Genomic DNA, 18580 nt, shown 5'->3' with positions numbered 1-18580 from the left:
AGGTTGTGGGAGTAGTAGTGGAAGGTGAGTGTGTGTGTGTGTGTGTGTGTGTGTGTGTGTGTGTGTGTGTGTGTGTGTGTGTGTAGGGAAGGGGGGGAGGCAGAATTTGGAGGAGAGACTCTCAGAGGGCCTCCGAACATACTCAACTGTGGGAGCCAGGAAGGAGGGCAAGAGGCATGGGCTGGGAGGCAGAATATCTGCCTTCTAGGCCTGGTTTTGTCATTAATTCAATGGGTGCCCTTGGGTGAGTCCTTTCTTTCTGGGCTTCCACTTCCTAAACATGTGAAATGAGGGAGTTGAATAAAATGGTCTGGAGCTCATAGTATATGAGAACCACAAGAGACTTTGAAGTGAGTCTCAGGGATGGACAGTGATTCGTTCAAGGAGGCAGAAACAGAGTCAAGGCCAGGCCTAGAATCTAGGCTTCCTGACACCTAGTTGTAGAATATTTTCCAGCTCTAACATTTTATTTATTGATGATTCCTAATAACATAGTCTGACTCCAATCTAATCAGTATCCACTCTCTTCCATCTTCCATTCCTCTTAGCCAGATTTTCAGAATCATTTCTCCCCAAACCAAGTTCTGATTTAAATACTTTCCCTGCTCTAATATCTTCCATGGCTCCCACTATCCATAGGATATCTCTTCAGCTGCTCAAGCTGGTATTCAAAGGTCCTCCATGATCTGGTCTCATCCTAATCTCTCCTGATAGCTTAAAAATACTTTACTCTGAAACACAGAAGAAAAACATTTCCTTGATCACATGGGTTGATGGGGACATGACTGGGGATGCAGACCCTAATTGATCACTCCAGTGCAAATATCAATAATATGGAAATGGATCATGATCAATGGCACAAGTAAAACCCAGTGGAATGGTGTGTCAGCTATGGGGAGGGGGGAGAGAACATGAATCATGTAATCATGGAAAAATCTTCTAAATTAATTAATTAAATAAAAATTTTCAATTAAAAATAAAATACCCCAATCCAACTGGGCTCTATCTCTTGAGAGTCACTGGCTTGGAGGCTCTTTCTGAGCAACTTCGATTCTTCTAGGTTGACTTGGTGGGGAAAGATATGAGGTAGGAAAAAATCTGTCCTAGAGAAAGGGATTCTTATTAAGTGACTACCATCACTCTGGAAGCCTCAGACCAGCTGGAAGTTTTGCTACCCTTCTGTCCTGAGGAAGGAAAAGACCCATTTCTCTGTCCCTCTGTCAGGGTGGATGAGGGTCTCTTCTTTGTGCCTTGGCAAGGCTGTGGATCAGGTCCCTCCAGTTTCTTGTTGAGCCCTCCCTCCCTCCTTTCCCAGAAAATGCGTCCTCTTTGAAACATTCAATTTCTTCTTTTTGAGGTTGCCGAAAATTCCCCTCCATGATCTGGTCTTAACTTGACTGGCATCGATGACTGGCAACAAGCTTGTCTCTGTGATCACTGAAACCCTCCCAACAGACCCCACTTGGACCCAGCTTCTGCCTCCAGGGGCATTTAGGTCCTAGCCCAGGCACCTTCTGCAAAGCCCATTTGCCTGGCAGCCTGGTCTACCTTAAACAGTCCCCCAGCCTCCTTAACAGCTGGTCAGCTCAGCTCAGGGAAAGTGACAGGCTAAGAAGGTCTTATCACCAGGAGTATTTACAGCCCAGAGTTTGTTACCAATTAGACAGATCAGGTGACTCTGCAGCCTGGACCCAGACACAGGGGGGGTGGGGCGGGGGTGGGTCAAGGTCAGGGAAGCGTGGGAGGAGGGGAGGAGGCTGAGGGCTTCCAGGCAGCAGGGACAGCCGGTCTCTATCTCTGGCCAGACAGAGATCTCCAAGCCCAAAGGGCCCCCTCCTCACGCCTTTCACCCTACCTTCCTGCCCCTCCACACCATTTCTGCTTCTGAAAGGCAGTGTGACTTGGCGCAAGGAGTTTTGAACTAGACCTAGGGCTTGAACCCTGCCTGTGACACTTTTACTAGCTCTGTTATCACAGGCAAATCACAACTTCCTTGAGCCTCAGTTTGTCCATATGAAAAATCAGAAAAATAACATGTTGCTTAACTCACAAGACGGAGAGTGCTTTGTAAACCTTGAAACACAGTAGAAACAGGAGTTATTATTTGGGGGGGGCCCTCTTCTTGAATACCTTGCTCCCCACACCCTTCTTTTGTGGAACAAATAGACCTATCTTTCCTCAAATACACTCATAATTGTCTCTTCACCTCTCCTCTCTCCTGCACTACCAAAGATGGCAGCCTGGACTGAGTTCTTCTTTCTTCTAGCCTGCCATTTCCAAAAATGGCCAGGGCTGCTGTGGCATCAGGGCAGTCTGCTCAGGTTATGGGGCATGACTGGAGGTGTCACGTCCCAGAAAAAGGGTTTTTTTTCTCTTCTTCCTTTACTATGGCCTCCCCAAGATTTAAAATTTAAAGATCACTGAGTCTACCCCCTAATTTTATAGATAAGGAAACTGAGGCCCACATTAGTTAAGTGACTTGTCCAAGGTTACCCAGCTAGTAGCAGAAGCACAATTCAAACTTAAGTCCTTCAGATTCAATGCTCCCCCCAATACTAGCCAGCCCCCCTACTGTTCTCTCTCTCTCTCTCTCTCTCTCTCTCTCTCTCTCTCTCGCCCCCTTCCTCCCTTTTTCTTTCTCTCTCTCCATCTCTTCCTATCTCTCTTCTTTTTTTCTCATATTCATCTCTCCTTCCCTCTTCCTTCTAACCGCAAGTCCTCTCTCCCTATTTTATACATCTTTGCCTGACTATATCCCTACTTCTGTCCTCAATTCTAGCAATGAAAGCCTTGGACCTGAGCAGAATATATGGCCTAGACTCCATGTGTGTGTGTGTGTGTGTGTGTGTGTGTGTGTGTGTCCCTTCCCATAGAGGGAATATCTATTTCCATTTGTGATCAGAAGATACAGTAGACAGATGTGTGTTGGTGTACTCACCCTCTCCCTGTGTGTCGGTGTCTAGATCGTGTGAGACAGGTACCTGTGTATTGGGTCTGTATTTTCACCGGACACATTTGGTGCCTCTGCCTTTGTGACCAGATGTGGGAGGGAGATTTGGAGGAAGTATGTTGGGTCTATGTGCCTGGGGGGTCATTAGATAGAAGCACGTCTGCTCCACTAACAGTAACCCTGAGTTCTCAAAGGCCAAAGCAGCAAAAGGCCAACCATGGAAGGTTCTACCATTCTGGAAAGGCTTCCTGTATGGGCCTAATGACAGTGTCCATTTCCAGAGAATTAGCCTCAATAAGCAGCAAAGAGCTCATTGGATTGACTGAGGCTATGTGGGAGCAGGAATTTTTAGGTCACAACAACTCCCAAAGATGATCTCCTGTGTCCATGGGGTTGGCATTCATGGCCTCTACTTCCCTTTTCTACCTCATCTCTCTCTGCTTTCGGGCTCACTCTCTTCACTGCAGCCTAGATCTCTCAATTCCAGCCCTCCGAGTCTTTGCCTCAGCCCTTCCCCTCTCCAAATGTCTATGGATGAGAATTCTGCCTATTCACTGAGGTCTTTCTTACTCAAGCATCACCTACTCTTGGAAGGCTTTTTGAATCTTCCAGTCCAGAGCATACACTGTCTCTAATCCCTCACCCAGCCACAGGCACATGGAACACAGAACTTTAGAAACAAGACCCACTTAAAAACCAAAAAAAACCCAAACTAACTCTCTCATCTTCCAAATAGAGACACAGAGAGCCAAATAGGGGGAGGGACTGTCCATGGTCACACAGGATTTGGCAGCATGGTTGAAAGTAGAACCTGGATCATTTCTTCCCTATAATAGTAATTAATAACAGCTAACATCTATATAGCATTTTAAGGTTTACGAAGCACTTTACATGGTCATCTTATTTGATCCCTCCAACCTCCCTGAGAGGTGGATGCTATTGTTAGTTTCATTTTAGGAAACTAAGGCTAAAAAAGTTAAGTCACCCGTCCAGGGTCACAGAGCTAGTAAAAAGCTGAGACAGGATTTGAACTCAGCTCCTTCTGACTACTTCTTGTACCCTCTTCACTCTACCACCTAGGTACCAACAGACTAGGGTGATTTCCATGATACCATGTAGCTTTTGGCCTAGATTCTCAGACTTCTCCCTCCAGTGCTTGGGGCCTGAAAGTCAATTCCAAGGTTCAGGAAGTATATCTTCTTTCCCTTCAGTACTTTACAGATGCTGTCCCTGACGCCATTAAGCATTGGTCTGTCTACCTTGAGGAGGTTTCCTTTCTCAACCTGATTGAAGGAAAGGGTAGAATCTGTGGCTACCTTCTCTCCATTGTTCAAACTCTAGGAGGAGACCCGGAGCATAGAAGAGTCAGAAGGAACTCAGGGGACTTTTTTTAACTCTTTCCTCTTGTTCCTCTTTTCTACCAAGCCTCATCCCTCCTTTCCTGAAAGATTCTGCTCAAAGTTTCCCTTCTCTTAGAAGCTATTCCAGATTCACCCTGACCCATCTGGCCTAGTCACTCCAATCCCACCAGCACTTGGCGGTACCCTGAGGAGTCTATTCTTTATCAGCTTTGGTCTCATATCTCTGGTTCCTTTAACATACTTGGCATATATGGGGGATCACCTCTGGATGCCAATGTTCAGTAATGAGTATTCCCACAGTATTCATCATCCCTTCCCTTGACCTCATAATCCTTCATCATGGCCATGCTACCACAAGGTAGGACTTGCCCTGGCTGTTCTCCAACCTTCTCCTGGGACCCTACCTTCTCTCCAGCTTCCTTGAGGGTAAGAATCAGGATTTCTGATCCTTTTTCTAACTCCCTGTAACACTTAACCTCCAAAGTTCCCATATTACCTCCAGGAAGAAATCCAAAATCCTGTTTGCCTTGTAAACTCCTCCATAATGTGTCCCCTACCTACCTTGCCTATCTTCTTTCACCTTCTTCTCTTCTATACTCTTTTAGAAGACACTCTGTCTCCCAGTTTTATTCTTTTTTGTCATCTGACCCTCGTGACTGCAATTCATTCCCTCCTCATCTCCACCTCCTGGTGGCCTTTAGGTCCCAAAGACAATCCCATTTGAGTCTTTCTAGATCCCTCTTAAGACTAGGACCTTTCCTCTCAGAAAAACTCCAGTTTATCCTGTATAGATTTGGGTTTTCCTAGTTGTCTGCATTTTGTCTGTCTCCTACCCCCATCCCATTAGATTGTGAGCTCCTTCAGGGCAGGGACTGTTTTTTTCTTCTTTCTTTGTAACTCAAACACTTAGCACAACATCCAGCACACAGCAGCCCCCAAATGAAGGCTCCTTGACTTGAATGTGCTGCTCCCTTTCCCCACAGCAATTATATCTGCCACTTTGGACTGTTGTCGATGGCGATCTCTATCCCTGCTTCCCAGGGAGATTTGCTCTAGCCTCAGTGATTCCTAGTTACAGTTCTCCTATTGGTACTGATTCCCCTCTAAGACTAGGGGCTCCCTGCTTCTTCCCTCTTTGGCTAAGGGGTTCTCTGAAGGCGGATTCCATCTTCCCTTAAAATGAGAATTCCGAGGCCTGTGTAAAGTCCTAAGCCCTGTTCCCCAATGTGCTGACACAAGGCTGGCCCCACTCCCCCCCTTCAACACATACACACACTCATGTCCCATATGTGGGTCACTGCTGGGTGTTCCCTACCTCTCTCTCTGATGAAATAGGCCAGGTACAAGTCGAGCTCCTTCACGGAGACACTGATGTGATGGGGCTGGACACAAAGCACAGGGTGGCCACACTGGGCGGCTTTAACCAGCCGCTCCCCATCGGTGCTTTCCAGGGGGATGCCCTTGAAGAGGATGACCATGACGAGGTCAAGCCGCCACACCTTGTCCGCCTGGCGCAGGCAGTCGATTCTCCTCATCTTGCCCTTCTGGTCGGGGTTTGAGAGGACGCATCCTGGAGGTTTCTTGCCCGTGATGGCTAGGACGAAGTCCTCTCGGCACTCGGGCCGGATGTCCTTGCGCAGCTTGGCCAGGAGGCGGGATGCCCACTTCTGCTTGACCTCAGGCTTCTCTCCCAGCAGCTCATCCTTCACTGCCCGCTCCTCATCCTTTGTCATACGCTTCTCATGCTTCTTGAAGTACTTGCGTTTCCGAGCCTGAAGGTTGAACCAGGTGTAGGCGAAGGCTCGGACGTGGGGCAGCAAGGCCTCAATGAATGGGTGGAACTCATCCTAGAATCAGAGAAAACAGAATATCAGGGCTGGAAGGGTTCTCAGGGCAGAGAACACAGGATGTCAACGTTGGGAAGGTCTTGAAAACACGGAACGCAGAATATCACAACTATAAGGGCTGAACATAGAACACAGAACACAGAATATCCGAGCTAAAAGGGTCCCTAGAATGTAAAACACAGAATGTCACAGCTGAAAGGGCCCTGAGAACACAGGACACAGAACACTGGAGTTGGAAGAGCTCTGAGAATATGGGACATAGAATGTCAGAGCTGGAAGGGATCTTAGACTATGGAATGTCAGAATGAAAAGAGACTTGTGAAAATTGAATATAGGACACTAGAGATTTAATAAAAAATCAGTTAGACCAATCTCCTCATTTTACAGTTAGAGAAACTGAGGCCCAGGAGGGAAAAAAGGAACTTTTACAAAGCAAGTTAGGAATACATTAAAGAAAACTCAAATCCAGGTAGGTCTACTAAAACTCATTTCAGGACTCTTGCCATTAAGTAAAGTCCTTTGCCCCCTGAACTGTTAGCTGTTACTACTACTACTACTAAATCAAACTTCCTCACTCCTTAAGGAAGAGGAGTTTTGTGGAGGAGGCAGTAGGAATGAACTGGATGCCTAAGATCTTGTTGGGGAATGGTCAGGTGGAATGAAGAATTTCTATCAGGAAGGCAGCCCCACCTAGATCTTCTATATATGAATACTGCCTTGATTTTCCACTGCCCTGCTTTATCCCATCTCACTTCTCTGTCTCCCTCTCACTTTTCTTTTCAATAAACATTTATTTATGCACCTACTATGTGCAAGGCACTATGCCAGGTGAAAAAAAAAAGAAGAAAAGAAAAACACCATACCCATGAGAGTTATAATCAAGTGAGTCAACAAATTCCAATTCAATAAATAGTTATTAAGATGCTACTATGTAGGGGCAGCTAGGTGCTCAGTGGATACAGCACCAAACCTGGAGATGGAAGGTTCTGGGTTCAATTCTGACCTCTGACACTTCCTAGCTATGTGACCCTGGGTAAGTCACTTAACTCCAACTGCCTAGTCCTTATCACTTTTCTGCCTAGGAACTAGTACTGAGTATTGATTCTAAGATAAAAAAGTAAGGTTTTATTTTTTTTTAAAGAGATATATTATGTAAGGAGGTCAAAGACAAAAAGAAAGATCTCATATATACAATATTTGTATCAGCACCTTTTATAATGCAACAAATTGGAAGCAAAAAAGTAGAAATTCTATTGACTGGGGAATGGCTATGAATATTGTGCAATACAAAATAAGAGAATATCACTGTGTCAAAAGAAACATCAAATATGAAGAATTATGAGAAGGATGGGGTAATAAACACACTGACACAAAGTGAAGTAAGCATGATCAGGAAGGCAACAAACACCACAGCTACAAAAATATAAATTTACAAACTAACAACAACAAAACCCTGGGTACTGGATACTATGTAATGATAATGACTAAGAAGTTTGGACCTGGAGAAGAGCTGAGAAAATGTAATTTTGCTGTGCTACTTTTCCCCCTCTTTTTTTTATTCTTTGTTACAAATGATGGCTTTCTGGATAGGGGAGAGAAAGAGAATATTTGCCAAGAAAGAGGATGTAAAAACAAAAGAGGAGAAAAAAGATACTACTATGTGCAGGACACTATGCCTAGAACTAGGTTATGAATCTGAGAATCTTGGGGAGGTGGGAAAGAGTTGACTCTCTAGGACACTTTGGGACTATACAAACAGTAAAGCTTTGTTGGTTGTTGTTATTTTAATCAATTTAAATACCTATCCTGTATATATAATAGCTTGTTAGCCTGAAGACTTGCATGAGAACTCAGGAAGCCAAATTCTGATATTCCCAAGGGAAACATTTAGTGGGGGCACAAACCAAAGAGTATGATTACCTCCATGTTCCCCAAACTGAACTTGATTTGTGGAAAATCAGAGCATTGATTCTGGACAATGAACTACATAAAGATTAAAAAAGGCAACAGCCCCTCCCTTCAGGTTTCTGGTGGTGGAAATGGGAGGACATGTAGATGGTGATGGAGGTAAAGGAGAGATCCAGATAAAGTGTTCTAGGAAAATTCAGAGGCGAAAGAAGACAAGACCTGAGGAAAGGATAAGGCTTCATGGATATGGTAGCCCTGAGCTGATCTTGTAAGAAGAGAAGCGTCTGAGAGGTAGAGTTGAAGACAGAGTGTATTTCCAGGCAGGGAGTATGGACTGGGCAAATACAAAGAGGAAGGGACAGGGCAGAACCTGCTCACAGAATGGCTAGTAGCCCAGCTTGGCTTGGTCTTAAGTATATAAATCAAAGTAGTGAGAAACAAGGAGAAACAAGGATGAAATGGTAGGTTGGAAATAGACCGTGGAAGGCCTTAAATGCCGGGGTGGGGTGGGGTGGGGTGGAGTTTTGCCTTTTATCCTAGAGATAACTTCACAACTTATGGTTGGGAAGGATCATTCATTTCTTCTGGAAAATTAAGATTTCTTTTAAAGCTGACTGAGCTCTGGAGAAGCCCTGGCTACTCTAGAGTCCACGCAAAGGACCGTTGTGAGATCCATATATAGGTACACCAACAAAGGTATACCAAACCTTTCACAAACCTTGAAGCACTATATAAAGGTTCTCTTTTACGGTTGCCATTGTTGTTGTTGTTGTTGTTGTAATCGGAGGGATGGGGACTTGAATTACTGGGATATCTGTTGGAACTGTTTCTCTGCCAACAGCAGAGCAGCTAATTATTTCTTGGAATGCCTTAATGATAATTTTACCCTTCACAAAAAGGGCGATATTGACAAGGGGGCCTAATTCTATTTTGGAACCAATTCTCAGCCACAAAAAAGAACTAGCTGCACAGGAGAAATAATGGGAACCTTTGTGGAGGTGACTGCTCCATCTTGGAATTCCTGAGGCAGAAGGAGAGGTTAGGCACCTATATTCTAACATCTCAGACTTGGAAAGGACCTTGTTCAGTTTGACATTCACCTGAACAGGTTTCTTCCCCCATCCCCAGCATCCCAGAGGAGCAGTCATGCGAGCTGGGGAGCCAGTCATGGTATCGACATGCCCATGATCTCTTGCTATTGGGGAGGCTGAGGCTGGTGGTTGGCTTGAGCTCAGGAGTTTTAACTGGAGTAGGGCTAAGCTGATTGGATGTCTAAGACACTCCATCTCCAGATTGTGGGCATTTTCATTGGCTGTTCCCTGTGCCTGGAAAACTCTCCCTCCTTATCTCTCCACTTTCTGGCTTCCCTGGCTTCCTTCAAGTCCCAGCTAAAGTTTCATCATATACAAGAGGCCTTTCCCAAGCCCCCTTAAAGCTAGTGCCTCTCCTCTGTTGATGATCTCCATTTTAGCCCGTCTGTATCTTGTTTGGGGATGGTTGTTTGCATGTTGTCTCCCCCATTAGAATGTGAAATCCTTGCAAGCAGAGACTGTCTTTTGTCCCCAGCATTTAGCATGTTTTCTGACACAGAGTAGGCAGGCACTATGTGTTCATAGGGTTTCTTGACTGACTGAGTCCAGCACCAAAATGGTGCATCCTGGGAGGCTGCTTAAAGAGGAGCACACCAACCCAGCCTGGAAACAGGGCAGTTCAAAGTTTCTGTGTCCTTGCTTCCTGTCTGAATTAGACAGGAAGATCTCCCTCCTACCCAAAAAAACAGTGGGCATCTGCTCTCTGCTGAACACTTTAGATCAAGTAAGACTAGCATTTCTCAAAGCAGAAGCTTTGAGATCCACAGCGGTGGTGAAGAATTTTTATTGTTGTTGCTGTGTTAGATTATATGCACAATCTCAGGCTTTTTAAAAGAATTTGGTAAAGAGTGATACAGGTATTATTAGAAAATGAAGATTCAAGAGTGATTTGGTGATTTGCCCAGCTGGTAAAGCTAATAAGAGAGTCCTGGGGGAGAGGGGGGAGAATTTGAACTTGGATCTCCCTATTCCAAATCCAGGTGCTATTTTTTTTTCTTTTTTTTTTAAACCCTTACCTTCTGTCTTGGAGTCAATACTGTGTATTGGCTCCAAGGCAGAAGAGTGGTAAGGGCTAGGCAACGGGGGTCAAGTGACTTGCCCAGGGTCACACAGCTAGGAAGTGGCTGAGGCCGGTTTTGAACCTATGACCTCCCATCTCTAGGTCCAGGTGCTATTTCATGCAAGTTTTTACTTCTAACAAGACTAAAGGCAGAATTGCAAAATGTCAGAAAATGATAATTAAACATTGGATCTACATGTAATCTGGAAAAGGAAAATATAATTTTAAAATGTTTTCAATTACATTTACCTCTTTCCAACCAACCCCCTCTGCCCAATTGACCCTAACTCTACCCTCTGGGCAGTAACAGGCCTGCTTTCAAATACCAGTTCTGCCCCACCCATGCTTTTCACCTCTTGTCTCCATTTCATCACATATGAGGCGGTTAGCACAGAAGTCTTTACAAAGAAGGTAATAGGGCTCAAGACAAAGTTTCCCCCTTGGTACAAAATTAAACTTAATCTTTATCACAGAAAATCACTGAGATACAGCAAGGACCCAAAGAATTTCTCTTATATGGTCAGATATACCTCTTGTCCAGGGCCATACATGCCTAAAAGGGCATCTTGTCCAACCTCCCACGCCTTGTGGAAATCTCTTCTTTAGAATCCCTGATAGAACCCACTTCTATTTGGCATTCAAGGCTCCCTGCTCCCAAGTCTAGAGCCACTTTACCTTTCATTAGGGAGCTCTATCAAGCAGAGAGGTTATGGTGGTGTAGGTAGAGATAAGACCCAAGACTGCAAAGGGCAGCTTTGGGAAACAGACTCCAAGACAAGGCTTGGTTTGGGTTGAAGGAATCCTGGAAGACTTTCTGGAAGAGGCAGGGTATATTTTTTCTTCATAGCAAAAGCTAGCATTTATAAAGGACTTTTAGACTTGAGAAGCACTGTACATCAACTTGAATTTGAAGAATAGGATTTTAATTCACTGGGAAGAAAGTGGGAAGGGGGGGTTGCCTTAGGGGTGGAGAAGAGCATTCCACCCAGCAAATGGAAAGCACTAGAGACTGAAAGGAGAGGTCTTAATGTTGTATTCAAGGTCAGGATACCCTGGGTTTGAATTCAACCCCAACATTTACTAATAATAGATGGCATTATATAGCACGTTAAGGTTGGCAAAAGGCTTTGCAAATATCATCTCATTTGATTCTCACAACAATCCTAGGTGGTAGGTGCTATTTTTATCTCCATCTTAACCAATGAAGAAACCGAAACTTCAAAATATTTTAAGTGACTTGCCCAGAGTCACACAACTAATAAATTTCTGAGGAAGTAACCTTGGTGACTCCAAGATTAGCACTCTATTCACTGGGTCACCGAGCTGCCTCTTAACTTACAGATTCTGTGGGTATGAGTAAATTACTTCACAGTTTCAGAAGCTCTGTTTTTAAATCTGTAAAATGGTAACGGCAAGAGTACCCCTCATACTTATCTCATAATCTTACGGAAGTCAATAGAGACAATATGTGTAAAGTATTTGTATAAATGGCAATCAAGAAATGAGAAAAATCTCCAGCTTGCTTAAAGCAGAAGGGATGTGTAGAGGGCAGTTGGGTAGCTCAGTGGATTGAGAGCCAGGCCTAGAGATGGGAGGTCCTAGGTTAAAACCTGACCTCAGACACTTCCCAGCTGTGTGACCCTGGGCAAGTCACTTGACCCCCATTGCCTAGCCCTTACCACTCTTCTGCCTTGGAGCCAATATACAGTATTGACTCCAAGACGGAAGGTAAGGGTTTAAAAAAAAAAGAAGAAGGGATGTGTAAAGAATATGGGAGATGAGGTTGGAGCTAGATCTTAGAGCATCATCTCAAACACTAACCTGGAAGGGCTTACTTAATAGGATAGTGGAGAAATATAAGAAATGGGAGAAAATTGGATAGTGGGGATAGTGGATCTGGAGTAAGAAAACTTGGTTTAAATATCCAAGCTGCTAATTGTCTATGTGACCTTTGAAAAGTCATTTCACTTCTCTGAGTCCGAGTTTCCTCATCTGTGGCATGAAGGCATTGGACTAAATGATATCTAAGGTGCCGCTACCTTTCTAAATCCTGTGGTCATATTTTTATCTACAGATCCTATGAGCCTGAGACTTTCTTCTTTGGACAGTGGGTAGCCATGGGATATGTCAAGGAATGTAAAATAGTTTTGTGCTTTGGTTAAGGAACATTAATTAGACCCTAGTAGAAACTGAGGGCTCAAAGAGGGAGGGCCCATGGGGAAGCTGACAGAGGTCAAAAGCACTGGGAAGATAACAGCTAAATAAACAAAATCAAACCCCTCATTTTAGGAGCATAGGATTTAAATCTGTATGACACTTAATGGAGAATTTTGCCCGGTCTTCCCCATCTCATTTTTACTTATTTTTATGAACTTTATTGAAATTTTTGTTTTTGCATTACCAAATGATCCTTCCTCCTCTCCCCTTCTAGAGAGCCATCCCTTATAATGAATTTATTTGAAAGAGAAAAAAAAATCCAAAAGAACTGAATGACCAATAAAAAACCATTTCTTTTACATTATATTCAGTGTTCCACACCTTTGGAAATCTCTGCCTCTGCCTCCCATTTTACAGAGAAGAACACTGAGGCATAGAGAAGGTAAAGTGAATTTCCAAACATCATATGAATTATTAAATAGCAGAATGAGATACAAATCCAGATCCTCTGAATCCAAATCCTGCCTTCTTTCCACTAAATTGCCCACAGAATCACTGCAAAACAGATCTGAAAGAGTCCTTAGAGATCATCTAGTTTAACGTTCTCATTTTACAGAAAGAAAACTGAAGGTGGGAGAGAGGTGACTCGATCAAGGGCATGCAGCTAACGTGAGGCAAAGGTAGGATTTAGGCTGAGGACCTTTATGCCCAGATGTGGCAGGCTGAGGGCTGCTTTGCCCAAAACTGTCTCTCCTCTTCTACTGCACTTGCTTGCTCTTTGCTCAATGGTGGTACTATCCTCCTGGTCAGTTCCCCAGGCTGCCAGCCTAGCTGTTTGGACTTGTCCTGAGCACCCCAACCACCAGCCTACAGGGATCTCCTCTCCTTCCCTTGAGTTCTAGCTCACAGTCTAGCACTTATTCCTCTCTGGCTCTTCCCTGATCTCCCAAAGCTTCTGGCCTGTGGGCCAGGCTGGGCCCAGGGCCCAGGCTAGGACTGTCCCTTCTCTCTCTCCCTCTAGGGGAGGTATGCCCAAGGTCCACTCCACTCTTATGGCCTTCTCAGCCAATAAGTTAACCCACCCTTCCTTCTCTGGTTCCTTCTCCCCATGTGGGCTAGACCTCCTAGAGGTCAGGGAGGGGTGGTGGTAAGAGAGGGAGCACAGATTTCATCTCCATCAATTTTCCCCTGAATAGAGAAGTTCTTAATATAGCTTCTGGCCTCCCTCACCACCCCCTTTCTCCTTGGTGCCAGCTGGGCTAGGGCAGTGGGGGAGGAAGCTAGGACTGGGGATATGGGTGCCAAGGATGGGGAGGGCAATAGAGTGTCCATGTTGGCCACCCTCCCTGCAGCCTGGATTCCCCATAAGTGTGAGATACTGTTGGGGCCCAGGGGGGGAGGTAGCAGTGGGGGAAGGTGGGGTGAAGGGACGGGAAGAGATATTAGAAGTGATTCAGGGATGAGAAACGGCCCTTTGCTCTGACTGCCCAGGCCCATTCCCCCCACACCCCTCAGCACCGATGCCTGTCCTCAAAGTGTGGGGATCATGGAGAGCAGTTGGAGTTGGAAGGGACCTCACGGATCATGCTGCCCAATTCCCTCCCTGGGCAGAGAAGGAAACACCCAGAGAAGTGAGTGACTTGCCTAAGGCCACAATAAGTCAGTGACAACAAGGATATGAATCCAGGTCACCTGACTTCAAATCCTTTTGGACCTCTCCACTGTGCCTTTCCTGGAGTCCCCAATCAGGAGGTATGACTTCACTGCTCCACCCCTCACTCCCAGCCCTGAGCACCAGGAAAGGGAGCAGAAGGGATCTAAATGGGTGATTTTAGGATCCTCGGGGAAACCACAGGATTCTTGGATTTAGAACAGAAAAAGAGACCTCCGAGGCAGCTCTTGAGAGGGTGGCAGGGGGGTAATAACAATAATGCCAATAACAAGCAGTTCTATGGCACTTTAAAGTTTGTCTAAGGCACTTTAGTCCTCACAACCACCATCATTATCCCCATTTAACAGATAAGGAAATGGAGGAGCACAATTAGTAAGTGTCTGAGGCAGGTTTTGAACTGAGTTCTTCCAGACTACTCCTGCCCTAGCCACTTGTTAGTGGGCAAAGCAGCTCTTTTCAGAGAAGCAGGGGGCTGGACAAGGTGACTTTACCAGCAGACCCAGGCAGGGTAGGGGGACCCTGCAGAAAAGAAGGACCTGTGCCAAGAGCTCTGAATAGTATGGCAGGTGGAAGGAGGGCGGCTTAAGCTCTCATCGCCCTAAAGTCAAGTGGGGACAAGCACATCATAGAAGGTGGGGGACTAGAGAAAGAAAATCTTTGAGGTCTCCAGACTTGCTGGAGCCCAGCACAGGTCTCTTCCAGCTCTCAACTTCTATGGAGTCTGACTTTATGAGCCTCTTTTAAAGAAGATAAGGGAAGGGGGAGGAGGGGAGAGATGGTCCTGGAATCCTGGGTGGAAGAAGGGTGCTTAACATCATACGGCCCAATCCCCTCTTTAGACAGATCGAGGTAAGGAAGCAAAGTCACCCAGGCAGTCTGAGACAAAGCCAGGCCCTATTATAATCCAGGTGAGGCCTCTCTCCCCTGCCACCCATAAATTACTGCCCCTCTTCTCAACTCCAGCCCAACTCTGAGACTGCCGCCAGTCCCCTAGAGCCAGAGAAAATGCAAACCCTCTGTAAGCAGGATCCCCTACACTGGGGAATCCTGGGGCACAGCTGAGTGGGAGGAGGGTGAGCCTTGAAGTCAAAAGACATGGGTTCCAATTCCAGTTCTGCTTTCCTCAACAGGTGGCCCTGGGAGAAAGGGAAACTCAGATGGTGGAGCTGGAAAGGACCATAGAATCTTTCCTCCAACCCCCTCCCTTTCTAGATGAGGACCAGAGAGGGGAAAGGACACGTCTAGTGAGTCAATGGCAAGACAAGGCTCAGAGCTGAGACAAGGGAAAAGGGGAGGACACTGAGATGGCCACATGGCACTGTGGGCAGAGTGCTGGATTTGATTTTAGGAAGATCTCCGAGTTCCCATCCTACCCCAGACACTTGTTGTTTAGTCATGTCCAACTCTTTATGACCCCTTTAGGGGTTTTCTTGGCAAAGATACTGGATTAGTTTGCTAGTTTCTTCTCCAGCTCATTTTACAGATGAGGAAATGGAGGCAAACAGGGTTAAGTGACTTGCCCAGGGTCATATAGCTAGTAAGTATTTGAGGTTGGATTTGGAGATGAGTCTTCCCAGGCTGGGTTCTCAGTCCCCTGCCCTACCCATTATGCCACCCAGCTGTGACATTTACTAGACACTAACCTCCGTGTTTTCATCTTTAGAATGGTCTTTAAAATTCCTTCCTACTCTAAATCTTTGGATTTAGGGAATGGGGGGTGATTTATCCAAAGGCAGGGATGTCCAGTTTGGGATAGGTTTCCCAGACTGAGGTGGCTATTCTCTATGAATCTTTCCTCCCATCCTCCCCTTGCCTACTTCAGGGAGGGGAGTGTTGAGGAACAGAGGTGGGGAGAGGGGGCCCTTCAGTCCTGGGCCGGCTGATCAATGAAATTAGTGTCCTAGGCCTGAGCAGGGGAGGAGGTGACTCAGGTTCCTGATAAGAATCCCCTGACATCAGGTGGCATGAAGCACAGGCCTCTTATCTCCCCCCACACACCAGGACATTGATAAGATACGGAGTTTGCCCATGGTGGGATGGTGCCACCGCCAAGATAGAAACATGGGCTGGGGGTGGGTCTCTGGACACAGCCAAGGGAGCTAGCTGAAAGGTGCTTGGACGTGCTGAGACCAGCGTGTTTGTCTACGTAAAAGCATGGAAGATTCGGTGGAACTAAGCTCCCACCTCACAGATACCTCAACCCCTCCATCACCCTCACAGAGTCTCTCTTCTCACTCACCAAACCCCCATCCTCCTAACTGAGGCCCCATCCCCTCGTGAAGCTTAGCAAAGGGCCTGCCACAGAGCAAAGTGCTTCACAGACACTTGCTGGGATGCTGTTGACATCTTGACTGAGCTCTCTCGTTCCATTTATCAGGAATCCAGCCCCTCGATGGACACCCATTCCACCAGTCTACAGCCATGTTGGCCATACTTTTGGCTGAACTCCAAAGTAAGACTCAGAGCCTAGGCACATGGTGAGGCAACAAGCCTTGGGGTTGGAGGGGGAGGGACTAAGGCACTGAGTGCTTCCTCTGCCTCTCCCCCACTTCCTTGGAGCCTCTCCCCTGGTATTGGCTCTCTAGGCACAAGGTCTGGGGAGGCATTCATTGGTGAGGGGCCAGGCCCTGGGGGAGGCTGCATGTCAGTAGCAACCCATCCTGGCACTCACTGAAGAAAGACAAACAGCAGGATAACTGGTCCACTCGTCTCAACACCCCCCCCCCCTTTCCAGTCTCAGGGGAGGTCAGGTCAGGTGAGAGGAGGAGAGGCAGGCTCTGGAATTCACCTCTCCCTGCTCTGGAGGTAGCCAACAGAGCCCTCCTCCTGGGACTGCTGGGAAAGGAATTAAGCAGTCTCTGAAGCCAGAAACTTGAAAATAGAGAAAGGCGCTATTCCCTGACCCCCGGTATATAGCTGGAAGAAGGCTTGGGCTCTCCTACTAACAAGCTGTGTGACCTTGAGCAAATCATTGTCCTTCTGGCTCTCTGTTTCTGTGAACTGAGTGGCAGCTGGCCAAGCTCCTCTCCACCCTTGCCATTAATGTTATGATCTATCTTCTTAGATCCCTTCCGGCAGTGACAGTCTGAGTTTAGGGCTCTAAGGTTTCTTCTCGAGAATACTCTGAGTTCTATCATTTCTTGGGGGGGGGGAGGGCAGGGCAGGGCAGGGGAGATGACACGAGAGCACTGGAAGGGCTGTCACATGGAAGAGGGATTAGAGGTGTTGGGCTGGGCTCCAGAGGGCAGAAGCAGACAAAAATCTTAGAGAGGTGGAGAAGGAAAACCTCCTAAGGATTCAAAGCTATTGGAAAATGGGATGGTGGGTCAGCCATCTCCAAGCTCCAAGCTCCAAGCCTCTACTGTCTGGCTCCTCTTTCCAGGCTGTTGTTCAGGTGTGGCTTGGACTAGGTAGCAACTTCTGAGGTTCTTCCTTCCAACTCTGGCCTCCTAGGTTCTGAGCCTGTGACAGGAGGCAAGATTTAGCACCTCCCAGACCTCGATTTTACTACCTCTGCAAGGGGAAAGCTTAGGGCACACCATCAGTCCAGAGGGAAGAACTGGGAAGCAACTTGCAGTGGAAAACTCTCTTGGTAAGGAGAGGGGGAGCCAATCTCTCCTCCAGAACACCTCCCAGGCCTCCTCCAAATCCCTTCCACATGCCAGGATTCCAATGAAGAATTCAGGCACCTCCTGTTTCTTACGGAGTTCACTCAGTCACTGCTCGCCAGTGTCTGAGACAAGAAAATCTAAACTCAGTGTTAGGGCTGGAAGCTTCCTCCACTTCTCTACCTCCCAGAGGTGGGGGGAAGTGGTAGAGGGGGGCAGCCAAATTTGTATCTCCCAGCAGCCTTTGGAACAAGCCCATAGTCTGGAAGAGGAAACTCCTTGATAGCTGAATCAAAAAGTATAGGCAAGAAACTATGTGTCTGGCCCTAGTTTTTCATTTGACTTACTCTGAGACTTGGCCAATCCTCTTCCTGTCTCTAGGCCTCAGTTTCTCCAACTATAAAATGTGGGGTGCAGACAAGAGGATCTTTAAAGTGCCGTCTCTAAAATCCCATGAAAGGAAGGCATGGATGGATGCCCCAAATAAATGAACATACATGGCTCCTAGGCAAGATTTATCCAATTCAGCCTAAGAGATTGGAAGATTCTGTTGGCTAGGGGTTTAGGAATTCACCATTTTAGGGACTGGGGCCTAGAGGGTGAATCAAGGCCTAATTCCATGAAAGCCCTCTCTCCTCTCTGCACTGGACACTGTGTGTGTACCAGTTAAGGGCTGGGGGTAAGGGAGGCAGCTATGGGGAGGTGGGGTACTGTAGAAAGCCAAGGCCAGGATTAAAAATTCCCCACGGAGAACCCACAAAGCAGAGGGAGAGAGTTGGCTGAGAGTTCTAATTAAGGAGGAATGCAGGGGGTGGGGGAGGGTCTGGAAGCCACCATGGAAACCAGATTCTTTGGTGTGTGAGATCCCAGCCTAGGCGGGATTTTAAAGGGAACCTCATACCAGCCACAGACCCACTTGTGTGACC

General features: G+C 46.5%; 1 protein-coding gene across 5 annotated transcripts in view; it reads right to left on the bottom strand.

Annotated features, from left to right (window-relative positions):
• The window catches only part of NFIC (nuclear factor I C), a 144598-nt gene that overhangs the window by 105793 nt on the left and 20225 nt on the right, over nucleotides 1–18580 (bottom strand). For all 5 annotated transcript variants that reach the window (XM_056822388.1, XM_056822385.1, XM_056822387.1 and 2 more), the window contains exon 2: nucleotides 5627–6158. In XM_056822388.1, coding sequence (XP_056678366.1) covers nucleotides 5627–6158 — 532 coding nt within the window. The remainder of the gene's footprint in view (nucleotides 1–5626; nucleotides 6159–18580) is intronic.

This window comes from Monodelphis domestica, chromosome 3 (assembly GCF_027887165.1).
Source record: "Monodelphis domestica isolate mMonDom1 chromosome 3, mMonDom1.pri, whole genome shotgun sequence".
Classification (NCBI taxonomy): Eukaryota; Metazoa; Chordata; class Mammalia; order Didelphimorphia; family Didelphidae; genus Monodelphis; species Monodelphis domestica.
This window is presented reverse-complemented; position numbering and strand designations above follow the sequence as displayed.